The 23499-nt window shown below is 42.5% G+C and overlaps 1 protein-coding gene across 1 annotated transcript in view; it reads right to left on the reverse strand.

Moving 5' to 3' along the window:
- Positions 1–552: 552 nt before the first annotated feature.
- The window catches only part of LOC146808710 (cell adhesion molecule CEACAM7-like), a 202191-nt gene continuing 179244 nt past the window's right edge, over positions 553–23499 (reverse strand). Inside the window, exons 4-6 of the mRNA XM_085614783.1 lie at positions 14952–15230; positions 6238–6299; positions 553–714 (exon numbers count right to left, since the gene is read on the reverse strand). Of these exons, the coding sequence (XP_085470909.1) occupies positions 553–714; positions 6238–6299; positions 14952–15230 (503 nt within the window). The remainder of the gene's footprint in view (positions 715–6237; positions 6300–14951; positions 15231–23499) is intronic.

Here is a 23499-nt window from a genome sequence, read left to right on the forward strand (position 1 = left end):
CTCAAGTGCTTTGTTGGTCAAATGCAGTATTTCAGCTTTCAACCGCGCTGTAGGGTTATTTTCCAAGGGTCAATAATGTAGTTGATTATTCAACTGCCTAGTGATTTCCTCATCGTAATTGTCCGCATCCCATAGCACAATTCCTCCGCCTTTATTGGTGGGTTTCACTACCACAAGTGGATTTTTTGCTAAATCAAGAAGTGCCTTATGTTCATCTCTAGAAAAATTAGGTTTGAAAAAGATCTTTTAGAGTGAAGATTATCTACCTCCCTAAGTATTTGATTTTCAAACAAAAGAATTTGATCAGGCATAGCTGCATTTTCGGGACAAAAGGTTGATTTATTTTTTAGTCCGCTAATGTTATTCTCAGAGGCTTCATTAAATTCTGAAAAGAAGATTCTCAATCTAACTTTCCGAAGGAACTGTAGAACCTCTTTTTTGGTATCAATTGGGTTCTGTATAGCATGGGGAACGAATGATAGCCCTTTATTGAGCATTTGGGTCTCGGTTTCAGATAAATGATGCTTTGACAAATTATAGATAGGGATTACCTCATGCGTTGTCAAGGGCAAGGTGGATATTGATGGGTCTATCTTCGATAAGCTCTTTGTCTGGTCCGAAAGTAATTTTGTTCTTGGATCTGCTGTGGAGCAGGTGGTTGCCATATTTGCTGGCTTCGCCAGTTGCCTCTGAATCCTCTTCCCCTGCCTCTGCCTAAAAAAGGAGGGGGAACACGTGGATATTGGTAATATTGAGGATATGGAGGAAGATCGGGACCAGTCCCCTGATCTGAGTCTGAGGAAGAATCAGAAAAGGTAATGAATTTAGACCGTGATCGTGTTCTGCATTGGAGGTTCAATGTGCTTGGATTGTTATTTTTATTAAAGTACTCCTTGAGATAAGGGTAAACTGTTAAGTTATCGAACCCCTTAATGTCTCTGGTGACTTTTAAAGTTTTCGCACTGATGGTTTGATTTTTGAAGTCAACAAGTGTTTTTTCTATAGACTCTAAGAGTGTCTTTGCATCCTGAACAGTACTGTCACCATTGATTTCTTTCTCTAGCTTTCGAATTTCTTTCAGTTCTTCTTCACTAATTCGTAATGCTATATGGATAGATAACACGAGCCAATCTCTAGAACACTTTGTGCTTACTCCACTGAAGTCCAACAGATAGGCTTTATCGTTTACAAAGATAATTGGGATGTTTTTCGCCTGCAGCCCTACTGGGATGGTATTAGATTTGAGGTACTCAAGTAGGACCTGGGCATGCAGTTGTGTCCTCGTATTTTTCTTTCTAAGCTGTATTAACCTTTCACCTTTGTCTGTGGTGATATTTGTAGAATCACTAGTAAAGAAGGAGTCTCAATCAATTTATTAATCTCGTCTTCCGAGAAACTCACCATATGTGGTAGTGCCATAACCCCAAGAGAGCACAATAATTAACCTCTTTCTGTGCAGTCACTATCACAAAAACACAAAACTAAACAAAATATATACAATGCTCATTCATTACATCGATTTTTACATCTAGTGTATTAATAGTATTTGTACTACAGCCCTCACACTTAAAAAAGTGTAAATACACAATCCTATTGGTTAGGGGTATACCCATCAATAACCCTCCTATTACCTGGGTATTAAAGACACAGTTTCAAGAGAAAGATTGGCAAGGAGGAAAAGATACAACAATGTTTTTGATCAAGGATACATTTAATTATCCTTTCATGTGTTTATATATTCACATTTTCTTTTTTATCATTTTATCACTGAGCATATACAAATTGTATTTACAAAAACAACACCTCTGAAATGAAAAGAAACTAACGCTACTGTACACCAAAAAATATTTCCGATTGTAGAGCCACCTTTTAATAGTGTGAGCTACCCAGAAGGCTCGTACATTGCATGTAGGAAAGTCTATCTCCCAAGATTAAAAAGCAACGGTAAACTTATTAAATCCACCAAAAGTTCAGTTGATTTAAGGTCCTTCTGTACACCAAAACTGTCGACGCGGTCACGTTTCAGCCAATCAATTTCTTTTGGCCTCTTCAGGACAAGAGCAACAGCAGCACTCTACATGAAATAAATAATAAACTCACATAACGTGTAAAATACATAAACACCAACAAATACCTTGCCGATATCTACACACAGGTCTCGTTCACCAAACTAAAATACAGGAAGTACCACCACCACAATATACACACCGAATACAGTGCGACGTGAATTTCAAAGTGAAAGGTCACTCGGTTTTACACGTCAAAGCCTTGTATATTTCACCCTAAAGGAAAGTGAGTAAAATCATTGGTGTTTCAGGTGGTTCTGTTTACTGGAATCACTTAAAGAAAAATAGCTAATAGGAGGAATCTCATTGTTCTCTCTATAGAGCTCTATACTGACCTTAACTTAATCGCCTCGTTTCGCGCATCCAGCATGAGAACTCCATGCTCATAGGCGCTGGCGCGTGAGGGAATCAATCACTAGCGCAACTCTAAAAACAAGGATATTACTTTAGATCCGGTCCGCTGTGGAGAGCCACTCTATTGCTCAAGTGATCAAACTTTGTACCTTATTCACGCATAGTTGTACTTGGCGCCTCACTTGGGTTCCTTAAAGGTGCTATCAGTTCAACGTGGTATTCAATCTGAAGAGTTAGAAAGTAAGCAATACAATACGCGGGGATAAGAATAAAGGTCTCAATTCCATATTGGAGCAAACAGACGGATACCATCTGTTCCTACCTTATAATTCTCTCCTTTCTTTAGATTCTATTCAGGAGTTAGCCGTGTACGATGGCTTGCTCCTGAACCACGGTTCCCAAGTCAAAACTCAGGACCTAATTTCTAGATAACAACAGAGAAAACGGACTAGCACATCTCCCCTAAACAGAGTGAAGTGAATCGGCCATTTTATAAAGGGAAATAGTTAAAGGTCAACTGATTCAGTTCGTTGATCTCTCCCTTTAAACGGGAAAAAAATAAAATTGAAAGAGAAAATATACAAAGCAAATTAAAATAATAATGCTCAAAGTAACAAAAATAACTTAATCAACTAAATACCAGTGCAACGGTGTAAAATAATTGAAAGTGCTAACTAAAAAATAAAGTGAAACCGCCACAATTATAACCCTTGTGTCAAAAAGCAAAGTTAGAGAACCTGTGGGCATAAAAGACTCACAATCTACTGACGTATAAAAAACATTTTACATATATACATACATCTATGAATAGTGACCACACATATCAGGTATTGGCTGGCTAAACCTTACACCTTTGTCTGAGCTTAAAGGCAGTCCTCATATCTAAAGATCTTATCATATTAGGGCCCATATTTCATCTCTGTCATTTAAACCATCAATGGCTGTGCGGTACTTCTCAATCAACCGTGCTTCTAGACGGTTCAAAGTATTTTGTAACATGGCTTTGTTTATCGGGCGCATGACCGTTAGAACGGTCCACCTCAATTCATCTTCCTCATGCCCGTGTTCCAAAAAATGTTGGACCAACGGGGCACCGAGAATTTTGCACCGAATTCGTGATTTGTGTTGTTGGATGCGTAATTTAACAGCTTGAGTTGTCTGGCCAATATAGGTTTTTTTGCATGGACATTCGATTGAGTAAATCACATTCTTGGAATTACAATTTGAGAAAGTCAGTTGTACATGTTTTATTTCCAATCATAATAAATTTGGAGTCATTTGTCTGTGGACACACCACACAGTTTTGACATCTAAAGTGTCCCTGCACTGGCGGCAGTCCCATCATAGTTCTTATATCTTTTTTAGATATTGGTCTAGCCGCTTTAACCAAATGTTCTCTCAAATTCTTTCCTTTCTGGAAAGCAAAAAGCGGTGTACCCAATCCCAAGTGCTCCACCAACCGCCAGTTTCTCTGGATGATCTGTCTAACTTTGTTAGCTTTCGGATTATATGTCAGTACACATGTGAGTGGATCGTTCTTAACCTTACTTCTTGGTATGAGTAGGGTCTCACGAGGTGTGAACCAAGCTCGTTTGAGGGCATTCCTGACTAATTTCTTAGGGTACCCTCTATTACATAGTTTGGTCTTCAGGATGGCAGCATTGTCAAAATAGTCACTTTTGTTCGAACAATTGCGACGAATTCTCAGGAACTGCCCGTAAGGTAAATTATCCTTAAGGTGTCGAGGATGTCCTGAGCTGTATGCCAGTAGCGTGTTTCTATCAGTAGGCTTGGTGAATAGACTCACTTCTAGAGCTCCTTCGTTATTTTTTACCCAAACGTCTAGAAAATTGACTTGGGTGTCACTAACATTTTTGGTAAATTTTAGATCTTGTGTCCGTGTTTTGAGCCAATCGTGGAATGATTCTAGATCTTCTACATTTCCATTCCATATTAAAAATATATCGTCGATGAATCTGACCCATCTCGCAATGTGTGCAGAGTATGGGCCAGTTTCATCGAAGATAAAAACGGTCTCAAAGTGATCCATAACCAAATTTGCTATCTCAGGGGCAAAGCTGCAACCCATGGCTACGCCTTTTACTTGTAGGAACAGGTCTTCTTTAAAATTAAAAAAGTTGTTTTTAAGACATATTTTGGCCAAAGAGATCAAAAAATCTGTTGGAACATATCTAGTAGCAGCAGTTACAAGATCCAAAAGTAAGATTGATGATGACATCTTGGCAGCTATAGCTGCGACAGAGAAGGGAAGTAATTACCCTAGAGGTTTCCTTCTAGGTACTCTTATCATTTAAGTCCTGATAAATTTCCTTATGTGAGAATTAACGACGTTGGTGACAGATTGATTCCCAACGCGGACTGCAGACTATCAGTGGCTCACGAAGGCATTGCTTCTGCACATGCCAGCATTTCAGCGACTGTTACTCTCTTACAACAACGTTACTGGTGGCATGGAATGTATAAACACAAAAGACTTTGCTGTACCTATATGTTTTGATATTTCGCAAAAAAGTTGATTATTGAAAAAGACCACTCTTGCTAGACCATGCCGTTAAATTATAATGCGAATCTGATAATCACATTGATATTTTGTCTTTTCTTTAATTAGAAATTAATTGAAACAAAACATAAATGTATCCATCATGTATTGAGAAAAGAGGTTCAAATAGCAAGAAAACATCGGAAACCTGCTAAAGCATAATTCCCATGGACAATCTAGGACACAAAACACTTTCTCTTTCATTCAAAACCATTCAAACCAAGAAAACACATTAAACGAACATACATCCTAAAATCTGGAAAGTCATAATTCAGATGCCCAAAAGTAACTGGCATATCTCGTTTAAATCCCTAAAAAAACGAAGAATAATAATATGCTGTTGATAATGATTTATAGTCAAAGTCTATAGAACTGACATCAATATATTGAAATGTTAAATAAACATGTTAATTCGAGACGCCGACGCGCGTTTCGGTGTAACACCCCCTTCCCCGGGGTAACACCTTCTTCAGGGCGTGAACTTATTTGCGTCCGATGTCCATGGGACCTGTTGGATGATAAACAAAGTTGACATACAATCTATTTCATGATTGAAATCAAACTAGCTGTATAGCAAGAAGTACAATGAGGAATAATTTCTAATCCCTGCTGGGTATATGCATTGGTCAAGGCGCAAGAGTGGTTAAAACAGGATAAGTGGGCTAAACCAAATAGCTGCACACATACAACAAATAGAAGTTCAGAAAGAGAAAAGAATAATATACTATGGAAACAACTATTACGAGTCTGAGAGTTCTCACACAACTTTAAAGGACTGATGGTTTCTAAGATTCCTAATGTAAATGTTCCACAGTTGTCGTAAATAACACTAATGAGTAAAACAAAAGAATAATTATTGGCCAAGGATCAACATGACTACAATCAGTTCTTAAAAGGAACAGTTAGAACAGAAATCCAAGCTAGCAGAGGATGTCTCTTTGCCCTTGAGACATAAACGGTATCATGTGCCGCCCCTGGGGCGTAAGAATGGAAATAGGCAAAGTTAATGGTTCATAATAAAACTCACCGTAAGCAGAAAGAAGAATGTTAATGGGCCGTGTTAGTAAGCTGAAACAAGCTTGTCGAATGAGCCAGGCAGTGATAATATTTTCATCCACTAGAGGGAGATGTTGATCTGAATCTAAAGACAAAAACGATAGTAACTCTAAATTGCTGCCTAACGAGAATACATGAGCATGAGTAGCACCGAAGGGCAAAGAAGGGGAAGGTTTCCCTAATGCAAGAGTTGATAGCTACCTTTAATGCAATAGTTCGACTATCTCTTTGAAGAGCATTTCCAAACAGTGATAAAAGAGAATCTGTAAAAAACACATGGAATACAGTAAGTCCCACGTCACAAGGTTTCCAAGTGCGAACTAATTACGCTATTCAGGAGATGGTACCACAGAAGAGGCAGAATCGGAAAGACACCTACTTCATAAATCGAAGTTTCTACAAATCAACTCTGATCCAGTGACGAAAAGGCTCCAAGTATTAAGCTGGTCCAATGGTTGGTAATACGATCCTAAAGGTCTGAGATAATCAAAAATGTAAAATTAGCCATTGCAGAAAACGCTTCAGGCCAAAATAGTTCAAGTTACAGAGATTTTGAACGCTGCTAGAGCACACCGTTAGAGTTGCTTAATGCCAAAATGGAGAAACACCTCTTCTTCCGACTGATCTTTTCCTGATGCAAGGAACCTTGGGAACAAACAGCCAGAGAGCATTCAGCTGTTTAAATACTGCTCGTGTACTGCGCGGAATGTATAAACAGACTCCTGCTTATGTTCTTGATTGTGACATATGCCAGCAGATTAAACCTTCAACTGCTGCACGTCCACCACAGACACAGTTGTACTTATCTAATAAACAACTGGGGGGGGGTGTCTATTTAGATCACTGCGGTCCATTCTCCTCTGATACTGCGTATAAGTACATCTTAGTTGCAGTGGATTCGTGCACTCGTTTTCTTTGGGTATGGCCACAAAGGAGTGCTGATGCTCGAACTGTCATTAGGGATTTGCGTGTCTTTGTGGGAATTTTCGCATGTGGTACCCTTAATTCTGACCAAGGTCCTGCATTCGCCTCTAAGCCATACAAAGAAGCCATGAGATCTTTCGGGGTCCAAGTCAAATTTTCGTCTCCATTCAGGCCTGAGGGCAATAGTGTTGTGGAGCGAATGAACCGTGACTTAAAGCAATCCCTGACAGCTAGGGTTTTAGGCACTGGCTGGAACTGGTTAGCCCATCTGTATAACGTGCAACGTGCGCTTAATATCTCCCTAGAAGGTCTCCGGGTGGGTGGACACCATACAAAATGCTCTTTGGCATAAAAAATTTTGTCCCGGACCTTGATGGACCAGAGACAGTCTTGCAAAGGAACACTTGCCCTCCACAACTGATGCTGTGCTTCAGATTCCGGTAGTCGGCAGGCTACGAGTTGGTGACCTGGTCCGTGAGAAGGTGGAGAACAAGAAAGAGTTTGGCCCCTCTTATCGTGCACCAGTGCCAGTGCTTGGCGTGCAGGGTACAAGAACAGTCATTCTACCTCCACTTCCTGGTTGCAAGGATAACAGGTACATCTCCATTGACAATGTCAAACTACAGCTAGTGGCCGATTCTTCTTAGTATGACTCCAGCGGTCTTTTGTCCAGCGATGCTGAGAAATTCTGTTTTGGCTACGGCATCTACAACCAGGCCTAAGATTGCTATCAAGATGCATACAGTTACTCATCCTTTGTTGCCTCCACCGGCTGGTGGTCAATCTGAGGATACAGTGTATGCTTATCCCACAGATGTGTCGTTGCCTGGTTTACAATCTACTGCAGTTGACCAGTCACGTTTTTCATTTGACACTAACTCTATAACTTCCAATCCCCTACGAAAGTTTCTATTTTTGCTACTTGGTTTAAGAGACATTTTTTAATAGCCCCTTGGACTTACATTTGGCTGCTGCTCATAAGTATTTTTTTGTTTATGTCCATTGGATTTGTGGTGGTATTTTTTCGTCTTGTAAATGGACACTATCTCACCGAAAGATCTGCAATTAGACTAATTGATGGAACTTTGGCCTCCCACTCCTCATCACACATCATGAAAAGGGACCAGACTTTTGTGAATATTACTGCCTGGCCTGTGTTGGATGGGATTGTGTGGGATGCTGTTAAATTTCACATTCATGGTCCCACAGAGGTGATTAATGTCCCCAATGTGCTTCGTGTTTCTATGGGAGATGTTGTGAAACAAAACATCCGCTCTGATGATTGGGATGTTCAGGTCATAGAGGCACTGTTTTCAGATTTGAAATATTATGCTGCATTTGACGCTGAAGATCTGTATTTAGACACTGCTAATTATGGGGAGCTATTTTGCTACCAACTCTATGGCAATCATTTCCTACATAAAGCAAATACATTTAGAAATGTTGTTAATTATACGCAATGGGAACATTGCCCGTCACCGGTTGAAGGCAGCTCCAGAACCTTAGTGAACAAATTTACATATTTTACTGATTTCAGCGTTACTGCACCTGTAGCCTTTTATTTTAAGGTGCCGGCGGAGTCAGATTCCAAAGTTAGACTGACCCACACTAAATTGTTGTATTCCAAGTCCTTTATGGATGAATTGGCTATTGGGGGATATGAGCTGTGGAAAGATACTATTGATCTTAAATCTGTTTGGGGTTCTAAGACATGGCAGGTACGAGGGACTGAAGCTCTGCATCGTGCTTGCCTTATCCAAAACCACATGTTATTTTTGAATTCCACCATTTTTCAAACCACCTGCTTTGGATTGGCTACTTCTAAAAAGATGAATTTCCCCCTCAACTCCTGATCTGGGAGCTTATCCAAAATGGGATAATCACACAGATCTGTCCCTTGATGCGTTGCAGTCATACATTACTAATACATCCTTCAACATTTCCGATTTAGATCACGAAGGATGGTTGATATGGCAAAAGAGCTCAGATTCCTGTCAACATCGTTTTCTGGGTCTATACCCTGGATATACACAGGTTAGAGTGGGCCCCCGCTTTGAATCTTCCCATTCGGTTGCAACCTATTCTGTAGGGAAGTTATGTCAGAAATGGCTGCAACATTCCACCTTGACATCTGTTAAACTCCATTTATCAAAATTACATGACAAAATAGATTTGAATGATTTTGTTAAGGGTCCTGTGGGTGGCAGATCCAAAAGGTGGGTGTATGGTATTTATAACGAAGTTTGGAAATTATCACAAATTGAAGCTGCTTCCAGATTAAGAGCTATTGATCAATCAAATTTAGAAAAAGTGTTAGCTGTCATCGATAATAGCATTAACACCCTTTCTTCCAGAATTTACACGTTAGATAATATTGTTTCATCTGTTGTGGATATTGTACAGGATGATATGTCTGTTTTATATCATGGTCAAAATCAATTGCGTTCTATAATGCAGTTTGCATGGACTTTACAAACATTGAAAGCTGGGAAGGTTCCCTGGGACTACATGAATACGTCCTCTTTATTACTTAGGACTGGCAGGTTCAGGGAACGGAGGCACCATTTAGAGCAGCCATATAACGCTGCAAATTATCTTCCTGAATGACATTGTGCAACAAACTTCCTGTCTTAGGTTAGCCAAGATTAAGGACTTGAACACATCTCATATTTCCTTGATTTCACACTTTGAGGAATGGCAAAACTATACAGAAAATGGTGAGGGTACACTAGATGATATCATGCATGGCGTTTCATACAATACAACAGACCCCAATTGGAAACGATGGTTAGTTTGGCCTATCAATAGTAAAGTATGTATAGGCACTTCAATTTAAATCAAGGTAGGTAACTCGATTAATTAGTTTATGGGTGCTACTGAAGAGTTTCGCCGTCTGGTCCCCAGGACATAGAGAAGTAAACAAGTAAGATTCGTCTCCCTGCTAGGGAGATGTCCCCTTAGTGCACACCAATGGTCCATATAGATTGGACTGGTCCTTAGTATATTTGTATTCAATGATGGTATTGGTCTCAAGGTAGTTAAAAAAATACGCTGGATTTAATCCTGAGATCAGTCAAGATAAAATGTATTGCATCATTCTGTCCGGTTTCTCGATGTAAACAGAGCATTCATAAGCATGTCTCTTGTTATGTAGATACATCATGTTTTTTCAATCCATAACCCAATGTATTTCGAGCTAAATTAGCCCTTCATCAGGGGAATATTCTATTCTGTGAAAATACAAATAAGAGCAGAGTCGAACAACCATAGGCAGTAATATAGAGCACAGAATGGCTGAATAAAGTATTGTGACTTGTAGCATGCTAAAAATAAATGTCATGCTCATGTAATATTGATAAATGTGTTTGAATCATTGATAAACTAATATCGCTACTGCGAATGAAACCATAAGTGTGTGAAGTGAAAAACGTCCCGTTTATGAAGGGTGACGTTGAAGATAGATGAACTAAGTGCTAATGTGCACGGAAAAGTGAAAGTAGGAATCTGTGAATAACAATATTAATCAAGACGGTGTGTGCGAAAAAACAAGCTTGCGTGTCATATTAATCATGTAGGTAGCAGGCGGAAGAAACAAGTCAGTGCGAGGTAATATCATGCCTCTAAGTTAAACATAGCCACATGCATCGTCGATTCGGGATTATTAACAAAAAGAAGAAACACTAGCGTCAGTAACGGAAGGCTTACCAGTGATCGTAAGTTGTTATCTTACCATATAGACGCGATGAAACAACATGCATTGTGAATTCAAAGTCCCGAACGGTAAAGTCGGGAAGCATAGAGTGCAAGCGAGTTAAAACGCGGAAGTACGTGCGTGTAGAACATGAAGTGTAAAGATCGAAGAGGGACTCTTGTGTGCAAGGATAGCCCAATAGAGTGCCGCCATATTGGAAAGGTCAAGAAAAACAAAGTAGTTAAAAGTGAAATGTAAATGGCCATGAAATTACAATGACAATAAACTATGAGAAGTACTGATATGTTTACAAGAAGCAACTATAGTCTAACTGGTCATTCATCCATGAATCTTGGGAATTGCGGTATAGATTTAGATGCAGAAATGGGGACACTGAAGTGTTTCTCAGCAGTACAGACTGTGAGAATTCTTTGAGTGGATCTCTTATTTGCCAGGATATTATGCTTCACAGGGCCTGCAACGGTTCAGTTCCAAACTTATCTTGTCATTTAAAGTGTTTCTCAGCTGCCGTGATTAATTCAATGTTCAGGCTGCTCTCGAATGGGAGTTACTTAATGCTGAATGATCAATGTTGTTGTGGGATGCCTCCAGGCATTGCATATCTAGTCACAGTAAGTTCCAGGCTTACTTGTTGTATGCAATCACTGTTTCCACCGACTCACACAGTCAGGGTGGCACCGTTATGGCCTTCGTTGAATGTTTCCTTTATATGGTTTGATTCTCTGAGCCGACTGAAAGCCATGCTTCTACAAAAAGATGTGCCCTTAACCTCAGCCCGAGAGACTTTTGATCTTCAGGTTGCAAGGTCCTCAGTTGAGATCAGGCACTAGTACAAACTAATTGCCCTTCCCATTTGGGAGAAATGGTACAATGTATGTTTAAAATGTCTGATACGAAGGGTATAGTACACCCATTTAAACCCATAGATTCTGGACTATTAAGCACCTTTCAGATAGTCTTCGGAGTGATTTTTGGAGGACTTTTGCTTATCCTGCTACTGGTAGTGGGAGTTGTGATGTACATTGTTCTGCTATGCAATGGATGTTCCAGTCACCAAGGAGATGGAAAAAATGCTCTGGAGTGCCGTTACCATATGGTACACCATCTGGGCACATCTAGACTTCGGGAGCTCAGCAAGTCTTGGTTCCTATCATTCCGACCAGTCAGTGTTTTTCCTGTTCTCTGCTGCTTGTTCTGGATGAGTGTTGGATCTCTGTCTAACACTTCCATCAGTTGCGCCACCGAACGTTAAAGGCCAACGTAGTGCTGTGTCCTCAGCGTATTCCCATGTTGATGTTGGCATTTTTAGAGCCACCACAGGATGCTTCAGCTCCTGTTGGATTGGATTCTGGCTCTACTACAGGTACACAGGCTTTGGATTTTCCAAATTCTTCCCCAGCATCGGCTGTGGAACTGAAGAAGATCATCTTTGCTCGATCGACCTGATCTCTGAGGTGTTACAGGGACTGTCGTCTGAGAAGGCAAGCAGCAGGGATGTTGCATCTCCCACACAGGACACAAACATTTGGCTCTCCGTGTGCTGGGAAGAATTTGGACTTTTTTCCTAAACAATCAAAATTGAAATTAATTAATTTTTTTTTTAGCTTTTACTCTCACTCACTCACCTCAGGTCCTTCACCAGATTGAGTCTGGTTCACTCCACCGGTTTCGTTACTTACTGGGTGCGCTTCACCATCCCCCCTCACAGCCATGTAAATAATTGTAATCTGGTCCTGATGATGGGCTAACATCCCTAAAGGCAAAAACGCTATCAACTCTCAGCATAATTTACGACGCCAATCCTTCAAGGGTACCCACGTCCCTCCTTGTCGCTGTAACACTGTCTCACATGGCACTTGAGCTGTTCTCTACTTCACAAGCACTTGTAAACTATCACATAGGTTACATGCTATTGAATGTAACGCAGTGCTCTTTCATGTCTTTCTAAAATATATTCATTTGTCTCCCTGTTCACCCCTTGTGCTCCGAGCAACTAATTGTGCTCCAGATAAAATTGCCCTATTACTTACACCCTTAGAGATGTTGTTCTATGCTACACATGTTGGCCCTGGTCTCTATAGGGCTTAAGGGCGACCTCCTGTAGTCTGATACTGCATCCAGTTTCTCTTCGGCAGTGTTGGGTTGTATTTTAAATCTACTTGCTTCAATGGGGTTTAGGTGTCAGACAGTGAATACCTCAGTATGTGGTGGACTGCAGGTGCACTCAGTTACACACGGATGCTGTATGTTATAGATTGGTGCTTGAGCCCACTGAGGCCTGGGTAGTGTCCTACACAGGTATGCCTGGCCATGCGGGTATGTACTGTACACTGGGCAGTTGTGCCCTCCTGCGACGGTTGTGTGCTCTACACTGGGCATCTGTGCCCATCTGCAGGGTTGTGTGCTGTACATTGTGCAGCTGTGCCCAGCCTGTGAGGAATGTGTTGTACACTTGGCATCTGTGCCCAGCTGCAGGGATTCTCTGCTGTACACTATGTAGCTGTGCCCAGTTGACAGGGAATTTGTTGTACACTGGGCATCTGTTTCCAGCTGCAGGGTTTGTGTGCTGTACATTGTGCAGCTGTGCCCAGCTGACGAGAAATGTGTTGTACACTGGGCATCTGTGCCCAGCTGCAGGGTTTCTGTGCTGTACACTATGCAGCTGTGCCCAGCTGACAGGGAATGTGTTGTACACTGGTCATCTGTCCCCAGCTGCAGAGTTTGTGTGCTGTACACTGTGCAGCTGTGCCCAGCTAACGGGGAATGTGTTGTACATCGGGTAGCTATGCTTGTCCACAGGTGAGTGCTGTATCCTGGACAGCTATGTTTAGCTGCAGGTGGGTGCTGTACAGTGGATAGAAATGCCTTGCCACAACTGTGTGCTGTACACTGTGCAGATGTGCTTGGCCGCAGGTGTGTGCTGTACATTGGGAATCTGTGTCCGGCCACAGCTGAGTGCTGTACACTGGGTAGGTGTGCTTGGCATCAGGTTAGTGCTATGCACTGGAAGGTTATGCCCAGCTGCACGAGTTGCATGCCTCACATTGTGCAGCTGTGCCCAGCTAGAGGGGGCTGTGTTGTACACTGTGCAGTGTGCTCGGCTGCAGGTGAGTGTTGTTCACTGGGCAGCTGAGCCCAGCTGCGTGGGTTGACTGCTGCACACTGGGTGGCTGTGCTTGGCTGCAAGTCAGTGCTGTACACTTGGCAGCTCTGCTTGGTCACAGGTGTCTGCTGTACACTATGCAGCTTTGCCCAGCTGACAGGGCTGTGTTGTACACTGGGCAACTTTGCCCGGCCACAGGTGAGTGCTGTACACTGGGCTGCTGTGCCAGGCCACAGGTGATTGCTGTACACTGGGCAGCCGTGCTGGACCTCAGATGAGTGCCTTACACTGGGCAGCCATGCCTCAGAAGAGTGCTGTACACTGGGCAGCTGTGTCTAGCCACAGTGGAGTGTGTTGTAAACATCTCACTGTAAATAGAGAGGACAGTTGGATGGTTTACCTCCTTTGTGCCATACTCCCTCCTGCAGTTGGATGAATGAGTGATTACTCCAAAGGAGTAACTTTTACTTCATCAATATAAACCTGGTGATGCGCTCGACTCAAAACAGGGTGGGCAGACCAAGAATTTGGGCAACAGGGTTCTCAGTTGATGTTTGAGATGGAATATCTAATTGGCCAAACTTGTAATCAGGCCCATATCACGACGCAGTCTTTACCTTGAGCTGTGCTGAGTGCACAAGCCTTAGCAGGGTTGTTCTATTTTCTGGAGGCTCTCTCTGGTATTTTACTAATCCAGGTGCTGTAGCACATGATGAGGAGTGGTAAGTGCTCTAGTAGTGTCCTGGTTTAGCTTGGATGCTGTTGTGCAAATCGGAGGCCTAAGCACCTTCTTTAAGAGAGACAATTAGGACAGAATGCAGAGGCACTGGTGGACTCCTGCACTGCACGTTGATTGCTGTCTGTCAGTGGTTGATGACACCCCCCTCAGCTCCACTCTCTGCTGAACTTCAGCAGAGACCTCCTGGAGCTGACTTTACTTTAGCAAAGGCTCTGTTTGTCTATTATTAATGACTCTCTACTGAGGCCGTTTTGCACAGACCCATTGAGATGGTGCTGCCTGCCTTTATTCCTCTTAATACCTGAAAACAACTCGGTGTCAGTACAGCACCAGAAAACCACTTAGTACAAGTCTGTTTGCGAAGTACATGTCTGTTAGTGAAGAACATGTCTGTTATGGAAGTCTCGGATTTGGACATGCTTCTTATTCATACTTACAGCTGACGGTGAGAGTGTATTGACTGCTGGTGGAATGACTGACAGCATTGGACACCCTGCAGGTGAAGTTGGTGCCGGTATCAGACCTGGTGCAGGGGAACAGGGTGAGGATCTGGCTGTTGCCGGTGACAGAAATCCTTCCTTCAGACACCACCGGTTTGTCCTCCTGACACCACTGGTAGGAGACATCTGTGCCCGAAGCATTGCAGAACAGAACCAGTGATCCGTTCTCTATTGGGCTCTGAGTCACTGCACCGATCACAGGAAGGGACACTCTCTCTGTAGAGAATAAGACAAGAATCACAGGATTACAGGAAGATACACTCTCTTTGCAGAGAATAAGACAAGAACAACAGGATCACAGGAAGGGACACTCTCTTTGTAAAGAATGAGACAAGAATCACAGGATTACAGGAAGGGACACTCTCTCTGCAGAGAATAAGACAAGTATCACAGGAAGGGACACTCTCTCCGCAGAGAATAAGACAAGTATCACAGGAAGGGACACTCTCTCCGCAGAGAATAACACAAGTATCACAGGAAGGGACACTCTCTCCGCAGAGAATATGACAAGTATCACAGGAAAGGGACACTCTCTCCGCAGAGAATATGACAAGAATCACAGGAAGGGACACTCTCTCCGCAGAGAATAAGACAAGTATCACAGGAAGGGACACTCTCTCCGCAGAGAATAAGACAAATATCACAGGAAGGGACACTCTCTCCGCAGAGAATAAGACAAGTATCACAGGAAGGGACACTCTCTCCGCAGAGAATAAGACAAGTATCACAGGAAGGGACACTCTCTCCGCAGAGAATAAGACAAGTATCACAGGAAGGGACACTCTCTCCGCAGAGAATAAGACAAGTATCACAGGAAGGGACACTCTCTCTGCAGAGAATAAGACAAGAATCATAAGATCAGAGGAAGGGACACTCTCCATGCAGTGAATAAGATAAAAATCATAGGAAGGGACACTCTCACTTTAGAGAATAAGACAAGAAACACAGGATCACAGGAAGGGGCACTCTCTTTGCGGAGAATAAGACAAGCATCACAATATCGCAGGAAGGGACAGTCTCTTTGCAGAGAATAAGACACATATCACAGGATCACAGGAAAGGACACTCTCTCTGCAGAGAATAGGACTACAACTATAAGATCAGAGGAAGGGACACTCTCCATGCAGTGAAAAAGATAAGAATCATAGATCACAGGAAGGGGCACTCTCTCTGCAGTGAATAAGACAAGAATCATAAGATCAGAGGAAGGGACACTTTCCATGCAGCAAACAAGATAAACATCACAGGATCACAGGAAGGGACACTCTCACTGCAGAGAATAACACAAGAATCATAAGATGAGAGGAAGGGACACTTTCCATGCAGTGAATAAATAAAACTCACAGGATCACAGGCAGGGACATTCTCTCTGCAGAGAATAACACAAGTATCACAGGAAGGGACACTCTCTCCACAGAGAATAAGACATGTATCACAGGAAGGGACACTCTCCATGCAGCGAATAAGATAAGAATCACAGGATCACAGTAAGGGACACATTCTCTGCAGAGAATAATACAAGTATCTCAGGAAGGGACACTCTCTCTGCAGAGAATAAGACAAGTATCTCAGGAAGGGACACTCTCTCTGCAGAGAATAAGACAAGTATCACAGGATCAGAGGATGGGAGACTCTCCGCACAGCGAATAAGATAAGAATCAAAGGATCACAGGAAGGGACACTCTCTGCAGAGAATAAGACAAGAATCATAACATCAGAGGAAGGGACACTCTCCATGCAACAAATAAGATAAGAATCACAGGATCACAGGAAGGGACACTCTCTCTGCAGAGAATAAGAAAAGAATCATAAGATCAGAGGAAGGGACACTTTCCATGCAACGAATACGATAAAAAACACAGGATCTCAGGAAGGAACACTCTCTCTGCAGAGAAGAAGACAAGTATCACAGGATCACAGGAAGGGACACTCTCTCTGCAGAGAATAAGAAAAGAATCACAGGAAGGGACACTCTCCCTGCAGAGAATAAGACATGTATCATAGGATCACAGGAAGGGGCACTCTCCATGCAGCGAATATGATAAGAATCACAGGAATTGACACTCTCTCTGCAGAGAATAAGACAAGTATCACAGGATCAGAGTAAGGGACACTCTCCACGCAGCAAATAAGATAAGAATCAAAGGATCACAGGAAGGGACACTCTCTCTGCACAGAATAAGACAAGAATCATAAGATCAGAGGAAGGGACAATCTCCATGCAGACAATAAGATAAGCAAGACAGGACCACCCGAAGGGACACTTTCTCCCTGCAAAGTATAAGCCAAGAAGCACAGGATCACAGGTACGGACACACTCTTTGCAGAGAATATGACAAGGATAACAGGATGACAGGAAGGGACACTCTCTGCAGAGAATAAATCAAGAACCACAGGATGACAGGAAGGGACACTCTCTGCAGAGAATAAATCAAGAACCACAGGATGACAGGAAGGGACACTCTCTCTAAAGAGAAATAGTCAAGAATCACAGGAAGGGACACTCTCTGCAGTGAATAAGACAATAATCAAAGGATCACAGGAAGGGACACTCTCTCTGCAGAGAAAAAAACAAGAATCTAGACTTATTCAGCTGTGCTAGACATGAAACCCTGATTCAGCTTCAATGCTTTCCTCAATGTTGGCCATGCAGATGTAATGAAGGACTATAGTACACAAAAGAGAGATGGATTAAGTTTTAAGACTGGCAGTAGCCACCTCCCCACAAATGGAAATGAGTCACAACAAGACCCCTGGGTCTAAATAGAAAGTAAGAAAGGTTGGAGAATACTGGAGTATTTATTTTATGCGCTGGTTACACTCACCCACCTGTAGGTGGCATGCTTTATCACAGGGAATTCTCCTCGCATTGCAAACCTAGTCGCAGTGTGGGCTGCAGCCCCCTCTCTGAGAGGTAGGAGCTCAGGGATGTTTTAGTTTGTCAGAAGAGGTCTTCTAAAGCCTGTCAGAGAACAGGATGCGATGGAGAAAAGCTAAGAAAGTGAGTGTTGAAGGTGGGATAAAACTAATTTTAAGGAGTCGGTAGGTTAGAATAAAAACAAATACTATGAGAGGAGGGGATTCAACCTCTCACAGAATGGTTGTGGTCAACATGTTTCTGCCATATACCTTCAATAGAGGTGTGACGGATTTCATCAGGACCAAGAGAAAATAGTAAAAAAGTAAGAGTCAAAAGGTTGTTATGCGTGTGTCGCAATACCTTAAAAACAGAATACTAAGCCAATGGTTGGAGTGAATTTCACTCAGATGGAATTCCACTGGTAGTGATGTTCTACCTATTGAAACAAGAAATCGGGAGGGTACCGGTCAGGCTGGTGGGTAGGGATTGTGGCCTCAGTGCAACATGTGATGCCAGCATCAGCAAGGGCCATGCCTGAGATCTGCTTACCTCACTCGGAACCTCGGAGTCTGTACAGAATGGTATGAATAAAAAAGATATTAGGTTCTCAGCCGGCCTTCTGTCATAAGGCTGTAATGATTAATTCTGTAGTAGTTCTCTAGTCTTTCCAAGTTCCCACCAGATCTGGACTGTCTTGCCATGTTTCCTTTGTTAAAACTTCCTCTACAGCTTATTTTTCAAGTCTGCTGCCCACTCTCCGAGGATGAAATCAGGCCAGGGTGAAATCACATCAAGAAGTTGGAATAGCCACACTTGCAGTGGCAGCTGGTCATTTTAGGAGGGAGGGGAAAGAGGAACATGCATGCACAAACTCACTCACTCACCTACTCACTCCCTCACACCCATGCATTCACACTTGCGCACACTCTCAAGCATTCAAAACACTCACTCACAAATACACATACATACATACATTCATACATACACACCCGCATGCATCAAACATCAAATAAACAAAATTTACCTTCATTGCTGCTCTCCAGGAGGAAAGCCTCAAAGGTCCCAGGAGGGTTGGGACTGCTACCTTTCCTCATTGGCTGACCTTTATTGGCTGACCTAAGTTCAGCAAATGTAAATGTAAATGTATGGATACTTGTATAGCGCACGACTACCCGGAGGTCTCTCGGCGCTTGTACGAATACCGCTGTGGAACCCATCCTGGCTTTTCCCTGTGAGGCGTCCACTCCTGGGCACCCCCAAGGTGAAGGCCAGGCATCCTTAGCGTTGTGGGGGCCGTTGTGGAGATTAAGCAAGCTATTGCCCAGAGTTGCAGAGTGGGACTCCATGATTAGAATGGCACCGAGGCGAGAATTATCAGGTCCGTGGAATTTTTGAGCCCAAGACCCGCCGAGGCGGGGAATTGAACCCTGGTCCCGGGCTAGACCTCTGCATCAGGGTCTGCCGCTCTAATCATTGAGCCACACTTCTCCAGCAAATGAGGGAAGGCAGCACTCATTGGCTGATCTAAGGTCAGCCAATGAGGGAAGGCAGCAGTCCATCGCTCGTTACAGAGTGTGATGGGGTCAGTGAGACTGCTGACTCCACCCCACTATGTGATGAAGTGTCACAGATTGACATTCGGCCCTGGGTGCTTTCAAACTGGAGTACCCCGGTATGAGGCAATCAGTGATGCACCCCCTCATCATGAGGGGAGAACCTTGGGACACTTCTGCCAGGCTGAGGAGGTCACACCCATACGTAGTTGAAATCCTCAGCCTGGCAAAGTTCCTCTCATGCAGCCTGGCGCCTGCGCTTTTAGCCATGTATAGCACCTGGCAGCCTGACCTAAACCTGAAGGGTGTATGTCCAGATAATCTTTGTTTACCCTGACAGACACTCTTCTTATCAGGAAAAAGGTAGGGGGGCACGGCCACTCTGTCCCTATTGATGGGCCGCCACCGTACACAAACTATTCAAGAGAGTTCATCGTTATTAGTTAAATTAAAAAATGTATTGCCCAACAGCAAACTTTTCTGCTTTCTCTGGGCCTCTTTTTCAGATCATTCATGCTACAGAAGTAAACATATAGACTCACAATTAGAAGGCTTAGACAGAAGAAAATATATATACCAAAATTACAAATCCATAAAAATAAAAATCACTCAATCCATCCTGTTTGAAAATTGCACACCATTGACACATGGGAAAATCTAAAAAGTATACTGATTGTCAGTATACTGAAGACAGAAAGTATTTTCACCTACATTATACCTGTCATGCCATGACATATGAACTGTTGTATTCCAGTTTCTAACATCCTTTAATATAAACATTATTTATACAAGTATGGCTTTATGTTAACTTTTTTAATTACGAAGCAATGCAAATCAACATTAGCGCTGCTTTGTAAATACCATCATGGGTTTTGTGTCGGGTCTGCATGAAAACAGTGATGCAAACGTGAGTAAAATCTTTGAAAATCTGGGCCCCAATTCCCACTGAGCAGCACGCTATTTCTGACAAGGAGTGTCGTCTTTATTGGACAAAATGCCTATATTTGCTATTGCTGTTAATGACCAGACAGGTCAGATCCCATCCCATTGTGAGTGCCCACAAAGACAAGGATGCAGACACAAGAACCATTTATTACTCTTTCTATGTGTTTCAATGACAGTTTATCTGTTCTGAGCTTTAAATTAGGCAGTGCAGAGATTGCTGTGTAAACAGCATGCCCTCATTGCACGTACTTTAAATATTAATGTAATGGGTAGGCGCCTCACCAGAATTAGAAATATTAGATTCTTTTTTTAGCCTTGAAAAAGGACTGAGCAGGGCTGTCCCTGGAGGGGCGGAATATGCACTGGATAATGTTAAGCGTTGATTAAAACTGCAATGTTGTAAGTACCACTTAAGATACTTTTATTGCAGGAGTGGCCGGCTTTCCTGCTGCTGTCTCATGTTGTTGTATTCTAAGTTCTACATGCCGTCAGAGAATGTCTAAGTTCAAGCGTCCGGCAGTTGGATACTGGCCATTGGTGTACATGGTGACTTACCTCAGCTGCTGGGGACAATTGTACCATTAAAGCTTTATTTTATCACTGTTGTGGTCTGTCGTACTTACTGTTGTGTGGGCCCTGATGAGCCAGACTCATGCGGTCACCCACTTGAGGGGTGTTTCTGCAACTCCCCCTTCATTTGCTTTCCACCTTCTGCCAACGGTGGAGGAGGAACTGGTCAAACTGGAACAGGCTGATATATTTGAAAAAGTAGATGGCTCAACACCCTGGGTGTCTCCAATTGTGGTCGTCCGCAAACCCGAGGAACCTGGAGTGGTTCGGATCTGCGTAGATATACATCTGCCCAACCTTGTCCTTTAGCAAAAACGGCACATCTGCCCTACGGGAAACATCCATTATAACACAGTTATTATATTGCACTGCATTTACAATGCAGCTGTTACAACGCAAGTGCCTTTACATCGCATGCCATTACAACGCATGTCATTACAACGCATGTCACTACAATGCATGGCATTACAACGCATTATAAGGTAAGTAATGGAGATTTATTAGTTTCAGGGTGGCTATGGGTTTTGCGGTAGATGGGAATAGTAATTTTTACCCCTACACTATCCAACACTTTCCCTACTGTTGCACTCACTGGAGTAGGCATAGTAATTGTTACCCCTACAGTATCCAACACTTACCCTACTGTTACACTCACTGGAGTGGGAATATTAATTTTTACCCCTACACTATCCAACACTTGCCCTACTATTGCCCTAAAAGTATTATGTGTTGTAATGGTATACATTGTAAAGGTGTGCATTGTAATGGAATGCGTTGTAATGGTAGTTTTAAAAAATGTGTTGCAATGGCATGCGTAGTAAATATATGTGATGTAATGGTGGTTGTGATGTGAAAACTGTGTTGTAAAAGCATGTGTTGTAATTGTTTGCATTGTAATATCATATATTCCACCCCCTACAGTGGATTATGTCATGACTGAGGTCAGTGGTTTGAAATGGTTCTCCAAGATCGATATCACCAATTGATGCTGGATCCAGTCTCCTGTGTGATCACCACTTTTTCCACTCATGTGGGATTAAGAAGGGACAAGCGCCTCAGTTTTGGAATCTTGAGTGCTGCAGAGGTCTTCCGGAACACCATCAGGGGGGTACTTTCCACACAGACCCTGGTTACTTGACGAGGTCCCGATCGTAAGTGACATTGCCTCAGCCCTGCACAGAGCCGGCGCTCATGTAGCGTACATGTCGTAATTTTAAATTTACAATTTCAGCTTTGCCTGCACCTCTTGCCACTAGTCACATGGCGCTCATGTACTTTATGTGCCCCCATTGTATTGGCTAATCCCTTATCCAGTTGTAAAGCCAATCATTGCCTCAAGCCACCCACTGCTGCCATATGCGTGCCACCAGCCTATGTGGAGTTCTTCTGTTGACAGATACCAATAAGTTTTGCACATCAGCATTGCAGCGCATGGAATGCCAGTCCAGCTCTTTAATGCCACAGTTATTAAATCAATGCCGCATGTTCAATTTTAACCACTTTTAGCCACTTTTAATGAATCATAACTGTGAACATCGTTCCCTATTTCATTCACATATTCTGGCCTCTGCACTCATCTGATACTGGACAATTACTTATAACCACAGGTATTTCCATTTTATTATTTTTATCAGCATGCAGAAGTGTTGAAACCCACCACCACCTATAATCCAAACCCCTGGAGATCTGCCCATGAAATGTAGTAAATGAATAGGGTTGATTTACAGCAACAAGAAAGAAAGGGTTGGTTGCTATTGAACTGTATTGGTGCTGAGGCACAGCACATTTTTGATCACTTACCTCAAAGTCAAGTGCCTGTTGGGGTTGAGGAGTATAATGAGTTTTGCGTAGCTTTAGACAGACTAAAGTTACATTTTACTGTTGAGCTAAATGTGGTGATTGAGCACTTTAACTTATATTAAAGACATAATTTGGGCACTGAACCTGTTGACGGTCATGTTGCTGCTCTTCACATTTTGGTGTCAATGTGTGAGTTTGTTAATATAGCTGAGCATTTGGGATCAGGTGATCATGCATTGCAATAACAAAATAAATTCAGGAGCAAATACTAAGACATCAAACCCCACGTTGTCTGAGACGGCAGAGGTGTCAAAGGGTATTGAGAGGTCAATACGTTCATGCAAGATGATATATGATGAAATAGGGAGCCATCTTGAAGTTGCTTTTGTTTGTAATGGTAATAGAAATAAATTCAACAGAGGATTTAGCAAACCTCCTAGCAATAAGGCCAAATGTATAAGATGTGGATCTGGCATATACTTCAAGAAATCCTTGTGTCCTGCTATTGCTAAAGAATGCTTCCATTGTGGGAAGTTCGGACACTTCTCAACTGTCTGCAGGTCACAACCTAATGTACATGCCATAATGGAGAATACATCTGACTCTTATCAAGACACACAAGTAAAGGAAATTCTAACTTTGACATTAGGCTCTGATGAGGAGAAAGAAGACTGCTATGATTAGATTCTAGCCATGTCCATTGTCAGTGATGTTTGCAAACCACCAAACTGTGAAATTGTTATGGATGGAGTGAAAA

This window comes from Triturus cristatus, chromosome 7 (assembly GCF_964204655.1).
Source record: "Triturus cristatus chromosome 7, aTriCri1.1, whole genome shotgun sequence".
NCBI lineage: Eukaryota > Metazoa > Chordata > Amphibia > Caudata > Salamandridae > Triturus > Triturus cristatus.